Below are 21327 nucleotides of genomic sequence, written 5' to 3'. Positions count from 1 at the left end.
TGACGTATTCCTATTAGAATCCATTAAAAATCATTGTTGCACAGATTTGAGTCATAATAAAAGATGAATATTTAACTTTAAATTAATTCAATATAGAAAGTGATATGTTCTGGGGATATAAAGTTCTTGGAAAAGACAGAAGGTGGATTTCTGGTTATAAATGCTAAGGATATCTTGGACATAACTTAAGTAATATAATCTAATTAAGAAAGCTACTAGTGTAAGTCTGTGATGCTACTGCCTCTCTACTAGAATAGATTATAAGGTTGCCAGCATAGGTTGGGAGAAAGAACCCTTGGATCTTGTCATCATTAACTCCAGACCCTGTGAAGATGATAGTGGGTATAAGGGATGAGCTGCCAGACGAAGTGGTGTAGGTGGGTACAATTGTAATGCTTAAAATACATTTAGCTGTGACATGGATAGGAAGGGTTTAGAAAAATATCAGCAGAAAGCAGGCCAGTGGGACTAGATTGGGAGGTAACTTGGTTGTCATGGACAAGATTGGATGAAGGATCTATTTCTATGTTATAAAATCTTTACAGTCCATGAAGTCTCATTGCAGCAAGCTGAATACAGGTGTCGTATATTCATAGGGAAAAAGGTGTCCATTTTGTTCATTGAGTATTTGCTGGTTCTGAACAAAGTAGTTTCATCAGACCATTCCTCTTATTTTCCTATAATCTTTTCACTCTAATATAACTGAATGGTAGGGTGGCACAGTTGGTGTAGTGGTTAGCATAATGCTGTTAAGAGTGCCAGTGATCTGGGCCGGGGTTAGAATCCTGTGCTGTCTGTAAGGAATTTGTGCGTTCTCTGCGTGGGTTTCCTCTGGGGGCTCTAGATTCCTCTCACCATTCAAAACATACTGGGGTTATAGGTTAATTGGGTGTAATTGGGCAGCATGGGCTCGTGGGCCAAAATAGCCTTTTACTGTGCTGTATGTATAAATTTAATTTATTTTAAATTTTCAAAATAACCACCAACTCCCCACCCCCATTTCTGCTGCCACCTACCTACTAATAACATTAATTTTTGCATTAGCCAGTTAACCTGCCAGCACATCATTTGGATGTCGGAGGAAACTGGAGTACTTGGGGAAAATAAGGGGATGCCGGAAAGGCTGTCTGTTTTCCCGAGGAGGTTAAGGAGAGACTTCATATTGACAAAATCATGCATGGCATAGATAAGGTAAATAGTCATAACCTTTTTCCCCCAGAGTAAGACAATGATTGAAGGAGAGGGAATATAAAATTAAAAAGGATTTGAGGGGCATTTCTTCATACAGAAAGTGGTGAGTATATGGAACGAACTGTCAGATAAGTGGTTGGAGCATGGGCAATCATAACGTTCAAGAACCATTTAGACAGGTATGTGGATAGGAAAGGGTTTGAGTGACATGGGCTAAGTGCCAGCAAATCAGACAAGCTTAGTCAGCATGGTCAAGTTGGGATGAAGTCCCTTTTCCTGATCTGTAGAGCTCTGACTATGATCGTTTAGATCAGCCGTTCCCAAACTTTTTTTGACTATTGCTTCTTTAGGACTCTGCACAAAGTTTATGCCCGTTTCCCTGTGAAGCAGTTGTTTATTTGTACTTCTCTCCTACTGATTATATAAAAAAACAAAAACACCATCAGGGCAGGTGTGGGGAGTTTTTGGCCCCCATTGAGAATGGCTGGTTAAGATAACTAACACACTTAAATAATGCCATTATTGGAGGAGTCACGTGATGGAGTAGTGGCCAGTAGGAGAATACCAACCCTCTCCAGAAAAGGAAAAAAGTGAAGAAAAAACAAAGCCCCAGACACACAAATCACAACAAATAAAAAAATAAAGGTGTGGAGAAAATGGCACCCAAGAAAGAAGAGCAAAAAACAACAGGAAGAAGAAAGACGCCGGAAGAGAAAGGTGAAGGCCTTACCTGCACAAAAAAGCAGGGACCCGCTGTGGAAAGAGGAGCCCACTCCCCGAGGTTAGTGGAGAGCCTGCAGGGTCGCGACCCATCGACTGCAGGACTACAAAAATGGCTCACGGAGCCAAACAGGGGTGTGCAACTGCGCACGGACAAGGAATCACGCATGCGTGATGAGCATGACAAGGAGAACACCGACGGGAGAAGGGCAGACAGCTGAGAGAGGCCCGACAGCAGGGCTCCCAGCTGGAAGATAAAGTAAACAATGGGAACGGGAGGGGTGAGAAAGAAAAAAAGAAACTAGAGACAACAGATAACCAGCCCAGAAGAAGAGGACCAACATCAAGACACCATGGAAAAAAAATACCCAACAAACTGAGACAAGCAGCTCAACAAGAAAGTCAGAAGAGACACAGATACAAGGAAGAGAAATAGAAGACACGAACCCAAGAGCAGACACAGAAGAAGAAGAAGAAGAAGACCAAGCTCTGCACAGAGGAATAGGAGGTAAACTGAATGGATAAAAAGATAGATAAAAAAAATTTTCAAGAACAAATGTAAGCATTAAAAGAATGGCTGACACTAGAATTTAGTGACATGAAAAGAAAACTTAAAAGTACAGAAGAAAAAGAGAGTAGAATAGAGCTGGTCATAACAGATGTAGGGAAAAGATTAGAAAATGTGGAAGAACGTGTAATGGCGGTAGAAATGGAAGTGAACGACAAAGAAAATTGGAAGAAAGTGACAAAAAAGTTAAAAAAACACAGGAGTTGTACTCAGAAGATGGATATATTGAAAAACTATAGTAGGCGAAACAATATAAAGATAGTGGGCCTTAAGGAAGATGAAGAAGGCAAAGATATGAAAGTATTTATAAAAGAGTGGATCCCAAAAGTCCTGGGAATGCCAGAAATGCAGGAAGGAATGAAAATAGAAAGGACATACAGAACACTAGCCCCGAAACCACAGTCACAACAAAAACCAAATATATTGAAAATATATTGGAGAAGGCAATGAATAAAATGAGAGAAGACAAAAAACCACTGGAATACAAAGGTCAAAAATTTTTCTCTACCTGGACACAAGTTTCGAGCTCCAAAGGAAAAGGAAGGAGTTTAACGCAGCAAAATCAATCCTATGGAAAAAAGGCTATAAATTTATGTTAATATATCCAGCGGTGCTTAAAATAGTTATCCCGGGACAGCAAAGCAGACTGTTCTTGGATCCGGAGAAAGCACGAGAATTTGCAGAACGCCTGCAAGACAGAAAGAGAGATGAAGAGATGTAACAAGAACAAAGAACGACGACAAACTACATGTAAAGAAGTAAAAATAATGTACAAGTAAGAACTAAAGGAGGGAAGAAAAGGGAAGTAAGGGAGAAGGGGGAAAAAAGGAGGGTTTTAAAAAAATAATAAAAAATAAATAAATAGATTTAAAGAAAAAGAAGAAGAGGGGGAGCTTTGTTGTAATGTGAAGATAAAAGTCTTTTCTGGAGGGGGTTGGGTGGGAGAGAATAACAGTCACGGCGAAATCAGTTGACACTTGCGAATGGGTTCGCAGTCCGAATGGAGAGGGGAGTTGTGGTTGCTCGGCAAGGGACAAGGGGCGACTCAGAGAGGGGGGAGACATTTGGGGTTAAGGGAATTATAGATGTGGGAATGGTTGAAATATTTTATGTTTTAGAAGTGTTGTCATACAGTGCGTTCAAAAAAAGAAAACTGAGAAATGGAAATGGGGAAAAGGGGAAAGGTGGAGGTGAGGAAGCGGAAATGAGATGTAAACAAAGTATGAAATGGCCATGTTGAACTATATGACTATAAATATTAATGGAATACAGAACCAAATCAAAAGGAAGAGGCTATTAAATTTACTGAAAAAATAAAAAATAGATATAGCATTCATGCAGGAAATGCATCTAACTGAAGTGGAACACAAGAAATTAAGGAGAGACTGGGTAGGGCACATAACGGCAACATCGTATAACTCAAAAGCCAGAGGTGTAGCTATATTAATCAATAAAAATGTACCAATCAATATAGAGGATGAAATAATAGATCCAGTAGGGAGATACGTAATGTTAAAATGTCAGATATATTCAGAACTCTGGAATTTGGTCAATATATATGCACCTAATGAAGAAGATCAAAAGTTTATGCAAGATATTTTTTTGAAGATTGTAGATATGCAGGGGAATATATTGATAGGAGGGGACTTTAACCTTAATTTGGATTCAAAGATGGATAAAACTGCACAAAAGACTAGCAGAAAGAACAAAGTAGCCACATTAATGGTTAAATCCATGCAGGAAATGCAACTTTTGGATATATGGAGGAGGCAGCACTCAAAGGAGAAGGAATACTCATATTATTCGTGTAGACATAAAACATACTCAAGGATTGACCTGTTCCTGTTGTCAGCCCACATCCAAGGGAGAGTTAGATTGTTATCTGATCACACACCTCTGTTATTAGCAATAGAACTGGAGGACATCCCACCAAGAATGTATAGATGGAGATTAAACTCCATGCTACTTAAAAGACAGGATTTTAGAGAATTTATTGAGCGCCAAATTAAAATGTACTTTGAAATAAATACGGAATCAGTGAGAGACAAATTTATATTATGGGATGCAATGAAAGCCTTCATCAGAGGGCGGATAATAAGTTATGTAACTAAGATGAAGAAGGACTACAATCTGTAAATAGAACAGCTCGAAAGGGAAACAGTAAGTACAGAAAAAGAACTAGTAACAAGGGAAGATACAACAAAAAGAGAATTGGTGGACATAAAATAAAATACGAAACACTAGAAGAACATAATGAAAATAAAGCAGAAGTATGATGAGCTAGGATAAAAAACGCACAAAATCATGCCATAATCCTAACGTTAAGTATTACATGAATCTTTCAGGTTCAGTCTGAGGTACAAATTTGTATTCTCTGCACTATAAATGCTTAAGATCATAAAGTTAACAATAATTTTTTTAATGTGTTATTTGTTAATAATTTATAATCAATAATAGCCCATGACTATAGTGTCAATAATTTTGAAGGACAACAGAAAGCTACTCATGCATCAATATTACAGGAGTTGGAATTTAATTTTAATGTGATTTAAATATTTACTCACAGATATCAAGTTTACAAGCCACTTTGCGAAGTTTGGAGCGAGGACAAGATTTGCCGATTGCTGTTACCTCAGGTACTAATGGTGGATAGCACATGACGATTTTTATAAGTCTTTTCAGGTATTAGTACACTCTTTCATGCTGACTTCAAGATCTTTGATTCGGGAGACATTTCATGTTGTGATCAGGTGTCTAATATTAAAGTTGTAGTAGTTTTTTTTTGATAGGCCTAAGGAAATATATTTGGAAATTTATCTCTGCAGTCGTTTTTCCATAATTCTGAAGGTTCTAATTACAATTCATAGTTAATCCGTAGGTGAAACATGAATTGAACAAGTTGTATTGTAGGATTTAGTCCTTTTGCTCCTAAAAATGAAACATTCATTAAACTTTCACATTTTTATGCTTATTCAGCATGCAACATGAATACATTTGTAAAAGTGACACTGGACATCAGTTTCTTAAATGTTAATATTAATGTTAAAATTAATCAATATTAATTTAAAATGGATCCATTTTTAATTTACTAAATAATGTCAGAAATCAAAAAGGACATTTGTAGCGGCCCGCGCATGAAGATCTGGACCGGCCCACAAAATGGCCAACAAATGCAGTGACCGCGTGGACCTGGTGGTGACACTGGGCCGTCATTCCAGGTGACCTCTTGCACACCTGGAAGCTAGGGATCTCTGGCAGGAAAGTTGGCCAATCCCAGGCTGGCATTCCGATGATGCGGGGCCCTGATGTCAGTGCCTGAGGCCCATACAAGTGTGACGGCCAAGGGAATAAACCAGTCTCCTTTCCAAGGCTTTGGTGTACATGTCATTCTCCACAATCATTGGTGACCCCAATAGGTCCAACCGGCAGCAAACATCCACGCAGTCTCACTCAAGCCCCCAGTGTTTTGGGTGTTGCAGCCACACACGGTTTGAGCAGGCCGAGGCTCAATTCCAGCTTCGACACGCTGCTGCCGACGACACCCACTTCTACGTCATGAGTGCCTTCGATCAAGAGATAGCAGCAAGAGTCGCAGATTTCCTATGACAGCCTCCGGAGCAAAGCAAATACACAGCCTTCAAAGAGCTGTTAACCCACACTTTCGGGTTAACCTGGCGAGAGTGTACCACCTAATTGCTGCATATGGACAGATTTGGGGACAGGGCCTTGTCCGCCCTAATGAGCGAGATGGTCACTTTGACAGAGGGCCACAAACCTTGCTTGCCTTTTGAGAAGATCTTTCTGGAGTAGTTGCCTGATGCTCTGGAGAGCAAAGAAGGACACCAGCACCATTATAGACCACATCAGCAAGCCCCACAAACAGCTACCTGTGAGACCAAGACCAGCGGAGAGTAAATTAATACCCTGATACAGCTCTGCTACTATCATCAACTGCTGGAGTGAGGAGGCCAGTTGCTGCCACCCACCCTGTGGTTTCCAGGAAAAGTCCTAGCCAACCATCGTTGATGGCTGTGGCAGTTGGCCCATGTGATAGCCTTCTCTACATCTGTGACAGGCATTTCCTGGTCGATACTGGCACGAAGAACCATATCCTACACCCCGCAGGCCTTGACATCCACATCGGCAAGCAGGGCCCAGCACTGAGGGCAGCCAGCAGCTCCTCCACTCAGACTTTTTGTACCTGCACCATTTCCCTTCGGTTCAGCAACAGCCATTTTAGGTGGACCTTCACCCTCGCAGCAGTGGCACTTCCTTTGTGCCTACTGCTTGCTTATCAATCTCAAGGGATGGCACGGTGCATGCCAGAACTTTTCAGACTGTCTCTAGGGGAAGCCAAGCTATCTTGCCCCCCCCCCACCCACCAACCTTGACTCTATAAACTTTTCCAGACAACAAATTCACCTGCATCTTGGTGGAGTTCCTCTCAATAGTGGCGCCATAGTTCTGTGGCCAAGCCAAAGCACAGGTAAGGCACCACATTTTGATGGAGGTCCCCCGCTCCATGCCAGGGCACACTGACCCCCTGCTGAAAAACTCACCCTAGCAAAGGAGGAGTTTAAGAAAATGGAGGAGCAGGGGATTGTGCTGCCCTCTGACAGTCTCTGGGCCTCCCTCCTCCACATTGTGACCAAAACAGTCATGGGGGGGAAAGAGGGGGTTAGGTTTGAGGCCATATGGCAACTACCGCCACCTCAACAAGGCCACCACGCCCAACAGATATCCCATGCCCCACATCCAAGAATTCACCGCCAACCTGCACAGGGCATGGACATTTTCCAAGGTGGACCTCATCTGGTGATACCACCAAATCCCAGTTCACCCCCACTCCCCAGATATCCACAAGACCATAATTATAACCCCCTTTGGCTTGTTTCAATTTCTCTGCATGCCCTTTGATCTGAAGAATGCGGCACAAACTTTCCAGCGGCTGATGGATGCAGTGGGCCAGGATTCCCATTTGCATTCATTTATTTGGACAATATCCTCATCACGAGCTGCAGCACAAAGCCGCATCTGTGAACCCAGTTGAGTGAGTTTGGGCTGATGATCAGCCCTGCAAAGTGCCAATTTGGCCTGGACACTTTCGATTTCCTGGGGCACAGGATAAACAGACATGGGGCTACACCCCTCCCTGAGAGGCAGTAATGTACTCTAAAAGGCTACAGGAATTTGCCAGCATGATAAACTTTTACCACAGGTTCATACTGGCAGCGGCACGCATCCTGTGCCCCCTCTTCATTCTGATGATGGGCAAGTTAAAAGACATTACCTGGGATGATGAATCTTCAAGGGTGTTCCAGAACACAAAAGATGAGTTACTCAATGTCACCTGTCTGGTTCACCCCAGACCAGAGACACCTACTGCCCTGACAGTTGACGCCTTCAGCATAGTGTTAGGGGGCAGTCTGGAACAGCTCATTGAAGTCCAGTGGCTGTCTCTGGCCTTGTTCAGCAGGCATCTCCTCCTGCCCAACCCCCACCCCGAGCTCATATTCAGCACTTTCGATCAAGAGGTATTGGTGCTGTACCTGGTGGTAAGACATTTCTCTTGCTTTTTGGAAGGTCTCCAATTCAAGGTCTTTATTGATAACAAGCCACTGACCTTCACCTTCCATAAAGAATTGGACCTGTCATCAGCTCGAAAACAGACATGTCCTACGTGTCTGAATGTACCCTGGACATACATTATATCACAGGGAAAACCAACCTGGTAGCCAATGCTCTGTCATGCCCCTTAATCAAGTCGTTATGTGCTCTATCCCGGGATCGATTATGTGGTTCTCACCAAAGCACTGAAGCAAGACCTTGAGATCCCTGCATATAGGACAGCTGTCTCCAGTGTCAGGGTGGAAGACATCCCCATCAGCCCAGGTAACCTAACACAGCTGTGCGATGACCACCAGCAGCCCTCGCCCCATCGTTCTGGCTGCAAGGAGGTGCCAGGTTTGATGCCATCCACAACCTAGCGCATCCCACAATCCGAGCCACAGTCAAGACGGTGGCTAGCAGGTCAACCAGTGAGCCAAAATCTGGATGAACTGCCACTCCTCCAAAGTGCAGGTTCACATGAGAGAGCGCACACAGACCTTTGAACCAGCATGGCACAGATTCACCACATACATATTGACAGTTGGGCCATTACCAGTTTCCCATAGGGAAAGGTACCTCTTGACCATGGTTGACCACTCCACAAGGTGGCCAGAGATGGTCCCTCTGGATGATACCACCACAGAAACCTGCACCAGGGCACTCATCGTTACGTGGGTGTCCAGATTCATGGTCCCAGAGCACCTAACATTGGATAAGGGTGCATAATTTATCTCTGGGATCTGGGCAGTGCTGACTAACTTCCTCCTCCCCACAGCATATCACTCTCAGGCCAATGGGTTGGTGGAGCGATTTCACAGGCATCTCAAGGAAGTGTTGGGTTCTGCTGGGGATTCATACCATACCAAAGGAGGACTTCAATCCCAGGGGAGTTCCTGGCCCCTGACTAACCCTGCGGCAGCCCTCAAGAACTTGTGGCAAAACCTTGAGTCCCTTATCCCACAGCAGCCTCCACCACAAGGCGAGCCCAAAACATCCCCAGGGTCTTAGACTTGACAGCACATATTTGTGAGAAGAGGTGTTTGCTATCCACCCCAACAACGATCCTGCGAGGGGCCCTACATGGTCATCAGAGACAACGGGTTCACCTTTGTCCTCGACATCAGTGGTAAGGGGGACACTTTTACTGTTGATTGCCTGAAACTTGCATATCTGGACTGTGATAAGTTGACCTCCACTCCTCCCCCATGATGCAGGGGCTGTCTGCCCAAAGCAATGGACCGTGGCCTGATCGCTGGTTCTGGAGGTGTCGTGTAGTAGATCACCCCACAAAATGGCCGAAAAACGTGGCAACCGTGCAGACCTGGGGACAACACCAGCCGTCGTTCCAGGTAACCTCCCGCACATTGAGATGGTGGAGTACTCTGGTGGGAATGCCGGCCAATCCCAGGCTGGCACTCTGATGATGTGAGGCCGTAATGACAGTGCCTGGGGCCTCTATAAGTGCAATGGCAAGAGTAATAAACCAGTTTTGTTTCCAAAGCTTTGGTATGCGTGTCATTCTTCTCCACATTTGCATAGCATGAATGCTATACAGTGAGAATATACACTACTTTAAGATAATTTATTTTTAAGTAAATGATATTGAATTTCACTTCATTAGATTCACTTCATTCTTTATTCTCATTGGTCTTTAATGCCCCAATTAGACCAAACTACACCCCAGGAACATTTCAAACAGTCGGAGGAAACAGGAGCCCCTAGGGAAAACCCATGCAGACATGGGGAGAATGTACAGACAATGCAGGATTTGAAACCTGGTCCCAATTGCTGGTGCTGTAACAGCATGGTACTAACCGCTACGCCAACCGTGCCGCTCTGTAGAATCATAACACAAGTGTCAGTGTTTCCTTGGCAGAGCAGTTGGGCTCAGTTCCACATAAATGCTTTTTGATAACTTAGTATATTCTTCAAGTTTACATACATGATCAAGCCCTTTTTAATCAAGCCCTTTTTAGGATTATTTTATCGAGTCTGGTTCCATAATCTCTTCAGGGAAAACATTTCTGATTCCACCAATTCCAAGTGAAAGAACTACTGCTCATCTCTGCTCTAAATCTTTAGCTAAAATTCTTAAATTTACATTGGATTATTGTTTAATAATTTTTCTTCATGTTCTCCATCAAAATGGAAATCAAAAGGATAAAAAGAACTCTGATAGTGAATTGCAACAGATGGTATGGGAAATGTGGGATTATATCTAAATGATGTGGAAAGAAATAGATTTAAAATCTGAGGTTAAAGATATGAATAAAAATATGAGCAGTTAACAAATATGATGGAAGTACAAGAAAAACAAAATGTGGAAAATAAGGATATTATGAAGGTTTATGAAAAGGGTAAACTTATAAAGGAGAAGCTGAAAAATTTGGAGTCTGAAGTCAAGGAAGAAATTGTTGAGAGGAAGATAAATTCTGAAAAAAATTGATAAAGATGGAAAATTTTAATAGGAGAAACAACATTAAGATTGTTGGCTTGGAGGAAGGAGAAGAAAAACACGACATGATTCAGTTTCTCCAAGGATGGAGATCTAAGGTTCTGGGGGAAAATCAATTTGAAGGTCCAAATGAAATTGAAAAAGCACAGAGTGCAATCAAATATGAAACCTCGCTCTATAGTAATTAAGTGTTCAAAATATCGAGACAAGGACAAGATTCTAGCCTTAGCAGCACAAAAAGTAAGAATAAAGTCCACTTGAATATCATGGTTCGAAGGTTTTCTTTTATCCGGATATTACTGCACAGCAGTTAGCTAAGAAGAGACAGTTTAATGAAGTCAAGAGAAGTCTTTGGGAAAAGGAATACAAGTTTACATTACGTTATCCTGCGACGATAAAGATTGTATTACCGGATGGAAAAACTAAATTTTTTATGGATTACAAACAGGCATCAGATTTTGTGGAAACTTTACCTTCTAATAAGCCGAGTCAATGTGAATGAATTATTTGCAATGAGACAATAGACTGGTAAAGTAGAGACTCTGTTTTGATGTAATACCTGGGAAGTGAAGGGTGCCGGAGTCCATCAGCTGCTGTTCATAGGCTCATTTGTGGCAATGAGCCACAACCTGTACAATAGAGGTGGGGGGGGGGGGGGTTGGTGCTTTTTACCCCAAGTGTCCATGGTGGGGGGAGGGGTAGGGGAGGAAATTACACTATTATATATCTATGAATGGAGTTGTATTGATGTCTTATTTTAGTTGAGAGAATTGATTCAGTACTGAATTTAAATTGGATGTTGGAGAGATGTGAGATTTTTAATGGATATATGATTAATTAGAATTATTGTTAGACATATTGGAATTTAACATTGAGAATTGATTTAAAATATAAGAGGTCCAATTGAAATTGAAAATCAAATAGAACTCAGACTACAGCTGTAATCAAATCAGATTTGGTGGAAACTTTGCCTTTTAATAGGCTGAATAAATGAGAAAGAACTATTTGGAATGGGGCAATGGACTAGTAAATTAGAGACTTTGTTCTGCTGTAATATTTGGGAGGTGAAAGGTGCCAGAGTCCGTCAGCCGCTGCTTAAGGGCTTGTTTGTGGTGATGAGCCACATCTCGTATGATAGAGGGGTGGTGGTTCCATAGAGGTCGTTCTATTATTATTAAATATGTGTTGTTGAATGGAGTTATATCGATTACATTGATGTTTTATTTTACTTGAGAGAATTGATTTAACACAGAATTTAAATTAAATGATGCAAGAGATGGGAGATTCTTAATAGATATGATTAATTAGGAGTAATATTAGTTATATTGAAATTTAATATTTAGAATTGATTTAAAACACAAGAATTACGCATTTGTAGATGTTATAAATACATTGGTTTATGTAATTTCTTTAAAAATCCACTCCATTTTTTTCTTTTGCACTTTCTTCCTTTGGGGGGGGGAGGGGGATAAAAACAGAATAATGTATCATTTTGCATCTATTGTAATGTATTGTTCAAGATGAAGAAATATGTTTGTTTGATGCAGATGGAAAAGAAAAAAGAAAAAAAAATTAAAAATCAATATACATTGTAAAAAGAAGCAGCCCCAACACCAATCCCTGTGGAACACCACTAGCAACCGGCAGCCAACCAGAACAGGATCCCTTTATTCCCACCCTTTGCTTTCTGCCTATCAGCCAATGTTCCACCCAATCTAATATCTTTCCTGTAATTCCATACACTTTCACCTTAACCAGCATCTTATGCGGCTTCTTATCGAAGGCCTTTTGAAAATCCAAATACACAACATTCACAGGCTCTCTCTTGTCCATCCTACTTGATATTTCCTCAAAAAATTCCTTTATGTTGGTCAGGTGGGACCTTCCCTTCATGAAAGCATGCTGGCTTGGACCTATCATGTCAGGCAACTTGAGCTATTTCATAACCTCGACCTTGAGGATGGACTCCAATAACTTTCCAACAACTAAAGACAAACTAATAGGCCTATAATTTCCTTTTCTTCGCCTCCCTCCTTTCTTAAACAGCGAAACTACATTTGCGACCTTCCAATCCTCTGGAACTATGCCAGAGTCTATTGATTTCTGGAAAATCAATTCCAATGCCTTCACCATCTCCAAAGCCATCTCTTTCCGAACCCGTGGGTGGATCTCATCTGGTCCGGGAGACTTATCCATCTTTAGTCCATTCAGTACTATCTCTCTGGTAATCCTGACTGTACTCAATTCTATTCTGAGACCTCTGACTATCAGGTATATTGGTATTGTCTTCCTCAATGAAGAATGACACAAAATATTCATTTAGTTCCTCTGCCATCTCTTTGTCACCCATTATAATTTCTCCAGCGTAATTTTCAATTGGTCCTATATCTATGCGTGTCTCTATACATTTAAAAAACTTAGTATCCTTTTTGTATGTTATTTGCCAACTTCCTTTTGTAATTCATCTTTTCTTTCCTAATAACTTTCTTTGTCTCTTGCTGTAAGTTTTTAAGTTTCCCAGTCCTGTTTTTCCACTAATTTTTGCTTCCTTGAATGCCCTCCCTTTTGCTTTTATTTTAGCCTTAACTTCCTCTTGTTAGCCACATATGTGCCATTTTTCCAAACAATTTTCATTTTTTTCTTGGAATATATCTATCCTGTGCTCTCTATTTCTTGTCCATCAATTTGGGCCACTTCCTCTCTCAAACCACTGTAATTTCCTTTGTTCCACTGAAATATTAACACAGCTGATACCAGCTTTCCCTTTTCAAATTAGAAACTGAACTCTTATCATGTTACGATCACTACTTCCTCAGGGTTCCATTACCTTTAATTCCCTCCCCTCCCCCTCCCCCCCCCCACCCCCCATCATTCAGCTCCCAATCATATCCATATTAAGCCATGTCTTGGTGATGTCCACAATGTTATATCTTTCAATCTGTACAAGGTCATCCACTTTATTCCTAATACTCTGTGCATTTAAGTACAGTACACTTTGACCAGAATCTGTTACCAAACTTGCTGTATTTCTATTGTACATCAAATTATCCGGTCTTCACCTGCCTGTCCTCTTTTGTCTTTGCATTTTTGAATTTGTTCTTTTTCAACCCTAACAACAAGCTTCCCTTCTACCCTAATCTCGCATATTCTGATTCCCATCCCCCTGCCAAACTAGTTTAAACCTTATCCAACACCTCAAGCAAACCTGCCTGCCAGGATAATGGGGCAGCCTGTCCTTTTTTTAGAGGTCAAACCTTGCCTAGAAGAGATCCCAATAATCCAGAAAACTGAACTCCTGTCTAAACTCTTCAGCCATACATTCATCTGCCATAACTTCCTGTTTCTACCCTCTCTGGCACATGGCACAGGCAGCAATCCGGAGATTACCATACTTGGGGTCCTGCTTTTTAAACTTTCCTTACTCCCTGTATTGTCTCTTCAAGATCTTATCCCTACTCCTATCTAGGTCTTTGGTCCCCACTTGGAGCACAACACTTGCCTGCTCCCCCTCCCCCTCCTGAATGCTACAAACTTGATCAGAGACATCCCAGACTCTGGCACCTGGAGGCAACATACCATTTGGGAGCCTCAATCTCTTCACAGAACCCCCTATCCACTTATGTAACCAACAAGTCCACAATCACCATCATTCTCCTGCCCCTTTCCCTTCTGAGCCAGGGAGCCAGCTTGTGTGCCAGAGATATGACCATCTCACCTTGTCCCATGTAGGTCATTCCCACCAACAGCATCCAAAACAGTATACATATTGCTGATGGGAACAGCCACAGGGGTATTCTGCATCTTTCCCTCCCCTCTCCTGACAGTCACCCAGCTGCCTCCTGAATTGTAAGGGTTATTGCTTCCCTAAAACTCCTGTCTACAACTCCTGTCTACAACTCCCTCAAGATCCATAGTTCATCCAGCTCTAGCTCCAGTTCCCTAACGCAGTTTGTAAGGAGCTGCAGCTGGATGCTCCTTTTGCAAGTATAGGTGACTGGGACAAGTATACTTTCCTAAATTTCCCACATCCTACCACCAGAGCAATCCACTGCCCTAGCTGTCTCCATTATCTAAATTTAACTAAATGATTTAAACCGCCCTACCTCTCTTGTAGGTAGCAAACAAGCTCTTTCTTATCACCTTCTCACTCCCTGCACCACTCCTTTTATTGGCCCTTGTCAATTAACTCAATTGCCCAACTACTCACTCCCACAAATCAACACTCAGCTTAGTTATTTTCCCTCTGTGCCCTTTTTAAGCATTCCAACAAACTTCTACAGACTAATCACCAGTCACTCACCCCCGACTCAACTGGAAATGAAATGAGAAGGTCCAAGACTCACTGCACATCCTTTTCAAGCTTTCCAATAAACGTACTCACCAGTAACCAGTCCTTGCCCCTCTTCCAATTCCGATTTGACTGGAAATGAAATTAAATAAAAATCCAAATGATGATTTGAAAGTTGCATGTGACTGTTCTACTCAAAATCTGTCCTTCAATTGTTCTTCAAATATACAGTAAAGTCCCCATTATTCAGAATTCAAACAAGTGGCAAAAAACTCAAAATAAATAGGTAAAAAAATGCAAAAGCTTAAAATTGGCACCCCCTAGTGGTTAGTTTGCCAATCCACGCAACATGCAATCTCAAGCAACTGGAAAATTCACTATCTGGCACCTACCGATCTCCATAGGGGGAAGGGGTTACTGTTTTAATCAAAGAGAAGCTTTGCAAAATATGGTTTTCTGTTTATTTCAAACAGGTTACAAGGGCCACAGAGAATGTAAAAAAGATGGTCCCAGCCAGAGAGTACTTGCTGAGGCCAGAGAGCAAAGGCAACTTTCTGATCCAGATTCAAGAAAACACTTGCTGAGCAAGCATCCAAAGGTGAATTTAACAAGACAGAAAAACAGATTTCCTTTCAATTTCATTTGGTTATAATCAATGTCATCCTTTACTTTTATGTTTGTTGAATATTTTCCACATGACAAGAGAACCAATAGGTTTAAATGGAAAAGCTGCATGAGGTCCTTTGAAAAGCAACAGCTTATTAAGATCCTGACCTGCTTAAGGATGATTAGCCTGGAGGTCAAGATTTTGGTCAGTATCTTATAACCAGAATTGAGCAGACATTTGTGAGTACCAGGCACAATCTCGTGCACCACAGAGATTGTAGTTGACTCGAGTGCTTGGAGGGTATTTTCATCAGTAACAGTAGTTAGAAGCTGTTATAAATAAACACAGAATCCCTCTGGCTGAATCTTTTAGCAATTGAAGATGAATTGCTGCCAGGAACCAGTTTTTCAGTCCCACAAGCAATTTCCACTGTGTTATTACATTATGGTAGATCTTAAATTTTAAAAAAATGTATACGTACAGCACTGTCACAGGCCTTTCAGCCCATGAACCCATGCCACCCAATTGACCAGTACGTTTTGAAGGGTGGGATGAAACCAGAGCCCCCAGGGAAACCCCATGCAGACCCGGGGAGAATGTAAAGACACCTTGCAGTCAGTGCAGGATTCGAATCCCTATCCTGATTGCTGGTGCTGTAAAGGTGTTATGCTAAACTGAATTTCTTATGGAACAATATGCCTTAAAAGCCAAAAAGACCATCAACCCAAGTGTTGAAACATGAGATCATTCCAAATTCTATTCTGGATTTTGTCAGCAAAAAAAATGCTGCTGATTGAAACAAATTAGAACAAAATGTTGGAAATATTCAGCAGGTCAGGTTTTCATCTATGATTTTATGTCTCTGCTGATGCCTGCTCAACCTGGTGACTATCATTTTATTTTGGTTCAGATTTCCAACATCTGCCAATTTTTCCTTTGAAGTTCTTTAATTAGATTAATCCACAACCACAAGGGGATAGAATCCAGGTTTTTACAGTTTATTATTGCAATTTATCTTCAATTTACTACTGTATGCTCTTGTGAATTTTGTACTGCAACCCTTTCAAGGCCAATATATGCCCTCAGACTAACCTCTTTAAAACTGAATGCAGTGTATCATGTTAGGTTCTGTTTAAATATTCAGTGTAATTAAGCTATCTCTTCAACTTCTGAAGGCTAATACCTCCCATCCACCACTCCCAAATATAATATCCAATACTCCATTTGTGTTGTAGATTACCCTTTGAATTTGAGCACAAACTGTAAATCATTTTCACACCTAGTTGCTAAATCCTTTCATTCCTCCATGATTCTGAAATTACCATATTAAGAAATGGATGACCTCATGTGCATTCACATTGAATACTTGACATAGTTTAGCTTATCCATTAATATCTTTCATTCCTTTGTAATTTGCTGTTTTCCACCTCCATAGTCGCCAACCAATCAATTTGAACACCAATGATATGTAGTATTTAAGAATTTGCAATTCACTGGGTAGAAGGTGTGTGGCTGAGATCGAATTTGAATGATATTGAGTTTCTGTGAGAAATTGCAGAAGTGAAAGATTTTCTAAATAGTGTGTAGCTCTGGTATTTAATACCAGAGCTCTTTTTGTCTCAAAAACTAGACGCAAAATAAGTCCTGATTATTCACCAGCGATACGGGCATAAATTTCTTATGGATGACATTTCTTTTGTACCCAGTGTAACCCACCTGACAATAAATAAATATCATAATGTTATGAAAGTACTAACATAACCATTAAATATATTAAAGAGATTAAATACCAAAAAGGAAATCCTATTAACTAACAACAACTTCCAGTGAATGTATTAAAACATACAGGAATCTGTTCTTAAATAATAAGATTGGACTTAAAAATGCCTGTGATCTGGCATTTAACCCAGAGGTCCAGATTAGTACAGTAGGAGCAGGTACAACCTGCGGAAAGCCATCTCCCAGGCTAAGTAGAGATTCTGGATGAAAATGGAAACAGCGAGGGACACCTGACAGCTGTCGTAGGATCTAAATAAAGAAATTAGGAAATTTATTTGGAAAGGGAAAATGGCAAGAAAATCAATAGAAAAATTAACATGGAAATACAAATAAGGAGGATTACAACGTCCTAATTTTAAGAATTATTATAAAGCCGCATAATTAAGATTTCTTGTTTCTTTATTTGGGAAAATTCAATCATCCTGGGTGGAAATGGAATTAAATAAGATTGGAGAAACAATTGTGATGGAATATAGATAGGTTTTTGCAAGATAATTGGGGCAGGGTTTGTTAGTGTAGGTCACATACAAACACTTTAAACCAGATTTTATTTAAAATACTGGAGCTCTGCTAATGCTAGACATATCCGCCTCTGAGCCTTTGCAAAAGCTTTGGAGAGTGCCCAAGAGATTTCATTAATGGATTGTTGTTTACAAACAGATGAAAAAGCTTGTCAGAGCGGCAGATTGTCTGGAGCTATTCTAAGAGGGTCATGTGGTTTTGCAAGCAGAGAGAGAGTAAAACAGGCTTTCTCTCAGAGAGAAAGAGAGATCACTTCTATAGTGTTACAGTCAGCAACAGCAGCTGGGAATGGAACAGGACAAGCTGGCAAGCTTGGAAGACAGATGGTGAGACCTTAATTCAGCTTGGTCAAAGCCCTTGTGGTTCATGCAAGAGAGGACTGGCTGTCTAATGCTTCACTTGGAATAAGAGAAACAAAAAGGTACTCTGTGGTGACCTGAAAGAAAGAAGTTTATCATCTGGAGAACCCCAAGGCAGCAAGTTTTGTCAGCAAGACACTGAAGCAGCTAATGGAAGTAAATCAGTTGTGGTGGTCTTGGAACAATGAAAACCGACAAGAACCTTCCTGATCTGTAACCATTTACCTTTCAAGCACCAAAGCCTGGTGAACTTTATAACTGTTAAATTCTTTGCACAGTATAAGAATTGCCTGCAACCAGTGAACTTGGAGGAAAGAGAAATGAGATTGGACAGTGAATCAAAGAACTTCTCGGAACTTACATACGTGCTTCGAATTAGAAAAAAGTTAGGTTAGTTACGTCAATTGTGACAAGTTTAAGAAGATAATTAAAAGCAATTTTTGTTTAAGAAACCATTTATCTTGGTGAATATCTATTGCTGCTGGGTTTATGGATTCTCTGGGCTTGTAACACTATACCTGAAGAATTTATTTATAAATGGAAACTGAGATTGATGACAATTGATAGAGATTCTCCACTATTGAAACATTTGCTTAATATTTGGATTTAGAACAGTTAATTGTTGATGGAATGGCTAAAAAAATTATCCCAATAGCATATATGATGTTACAAGAAAAAGCACCTAAATTAGGTTTGATTAAGTCAAAGGAACGATGGGAACAAGATTTTAATATATCAGTAGATCAACAGATTTGGTGAGATTTATGTAAACAAATTATAGCTAATACAATTAATGCAAGAAAAAGATGACTTAAATATTACTTTTTACATCAATTGTATATTGCGCCTCAGAAATTGAAAAGATGGAAATCATATATATTGGATCAATTTTTTAGATTTGGAAAGGATGTTGGAATTTTTGTTCATTCTACATGGTCTTGTTCAAAAGACAAACCTTTTTGGATTTCCATTAAGGAGTTTTTACAACAAATTACTAGTGTTGTTTTACCCTTAAATCCTGAATTTTTGAGAATATAACTCCTAAACTATCTTTTTTAGATTCTCAATTGAAATTTGTTAAATTAGTTTTGGTTATAGCAAGGAAATCTATTGCTGTTACCTAGAAATCAGACATTTCATAAACATTAGGAAGATGGCATACAGAGATTCAAAGTTGTATTCCTTTGGAAAAAATTACATAATTTGAGAGGTAAATATTCTGTATTTTTACATTTGGATCCTGTATGTTTGAATAATGGGATTAAAATTATGAATAGTTTCTTTGAATCCTTCAAACTGGTGAAGTTTTCCCTGAAAATGAGTAAAGGCTTTGTTTGAAAAAGGTTTCCTTTGAGATCCTTGAACGTCAATCCAAATCAATAGATAGCTACTTCATGTATTTTAGATTTAGGTTTTAGTTTAGTAGGGCGAGTATGGGGTCTGTTGGGGTGGGGAGGGATTAGTTGTTTTGTTTTTTTAAGTTTTTTTGTTATTTATTAACATTTGTAAACTCTGAAATATTGGGATTTATGATTTATTGTTATAACTGTCATGTGTTGATTTTAAAATATTTTAAAAATTGAAATAACAGATTTTGCAGTTAGATTTTAATTTCTGCTATTCTAGTAAATTTCTGCTGCTGCAAAACAACAAATTTTGTAGCATGTTCATGACATTAAATTGATTCTAATGTGGTCACAAATATGGCAATTTAACTTCTTCAGCAGGAATTCCCTGGATTTTTTGGTCATGATCACCCAAGTCTCTGAATGCAGCATTTTGTTTAAAAAATCTTTTGCCAGTTCACTATCTGTAGTCTTTGGTGGCATCTTGAAAGCAATACAAATCACATTTTATGGCTCTTAAAAATTGAAATTTAGTAGCCCAAGACACCAAGAGAAAGTCTAATCGCTGATTCATGACATTCAATTCTACACTATTGCTGAGTTCCCTACTATCAACATCCTGGGTGTCATTATTGACCAGAAATCGAAATGGACCATCCACAGAAGAGTAGAATGGAGGTTGGGTATTCTGCAGTGAATAATTCATCTCCTAACACACCAAAGTCTTTCATCATCTACAAGTTCCAATCTAGAAGTGGGTATGAATGGATGCAGCAATGGCAACTCTTAAGCTCAACACTATCTAAAATAAAGCAGCCCATATTTGATGGGTACCCCATAAACTTTACAAAGTAGTCTTTCCCCACACTATCCGACCTATGGCCTGCCCTACCAAGAAGGAAAAGGGCAATAGGTCCATAGGAAGATCAATGACTGTTAGCTCCCCCCAAAAATCACACACCACTTTATCTCAAATATTACCATTGGTTCATTGTCATTGGGTTTAAATCCTGGAATTCCCTACCCAATTATTCTGTGGAGAATCTTGACTAGAATGATTATGAACTGTTCAAGAATGTAGTGAGTGTACCACCAACTTAAGGGCCATTAAGAATGAACAATAATTGCTATCTTTACATGTCCAGATCTCAGAAAATGAGATAAATTATATGTGCAGATGCTCCTTGTCAAATGCCTTCTTCACCACCCTTTCTACTTGTGTCGCTATATTCATGGAACTATGTATCTATACCATGCAGAATCTGTGAGAGAAGTGTTAGCTGGTGGTTTAGAGCAATCTTATTATTCTTCTGGGTGTTCCCTATAGTGTAAAGTGTAATATAGAATTTAAGGTGCTCCAATAGACATCCTGGCTGTAGGACTGGCTTTGATTATGATGAAAAGGCATGCTTAAAATCTGTCCTTTTTTCTCCATATCAATAAAAGGTAATGCTAAGTAGAAAATTATTCATGGATCTATTGTTATTAATTTGTGATTTGTAAGAAACAAATTACTATAATTTGTAATTATGAAAATATGGTAGCATAACATTAAAATATGTACATTCATAACTAATAAATTATAATTTTTATTGTTTGCTAAAGTATTGTGTTTGAATTTAAAAAAAACATTTTATTTGCCCTTTAACAATGAAATTAATGTTCAAATAATCTATTTTCCCAACAGTTGAAAAAATATATTTGTATTGATAGGATTCGGACTTCCCTATTGACACAAGAGTGAACCCTTACCTTGCTCAGATGAAAGGTACACCTAGTAATTTGCTTAGATCAGGTGGATGTAAAATGACAAAGACCCTCAAAGTTCATGAACTGGCAGTAAGCTGGTAAGTAATTTATATATCCTGTCATTCTCACCAAA

At 39.9% G+C, this 21327-nt stretch overlaps 1 protein-coding gene across 4 annotated transcripts in view; it reads left to right on the top strand.

The window, feature by feature from the left end:
- The window catches only part of LOC138761591 (sperm-associated antigen 16 protein), an 879716-nt gene that overhangs the window by 52664 nt on the left and 805725 nt on the right, over positions 1–21327 (top strand). For all 4 annotated transcript variants that reach the window (XM_069933944.1, XM_069933945.1, XM_069933943.1 and 1 more), the window contains exons 8-10: positions 5046–5115; positions 15306–15430; positions 21159–21292. In XM_069933944.1, coding sequence (XP_069790045.1) covers positions 5046–5115; positions 15306–15430; positions 21159–21292 — 329 coding nt within the window. The remainder of the gene's footprint in view (positions 1–5045; positions 5116–15305; positions 15431–21158; positions 21293–21327) is intronic.

This window comes from Narcine bancroftii, chromosome 4 (assembly GCF_036971445.1).
Source record: "Narcine bancroftii isolate sNarBan1 chromosome 4, sNarBan1.hap1, whole genome shotgun sequence".
Lineage (NCBI taxonomy): Eukaryota > Metazoa > Chordata > Chondrichthyes > Torpediniformes > Narcinidae > Narcine > Narcine bancroftii.
The sequence above is the reverse complement of the archived record's forward strand: the minus strand, read 5'-3'. Positions and strand labels throughout refer to the sequence as shown.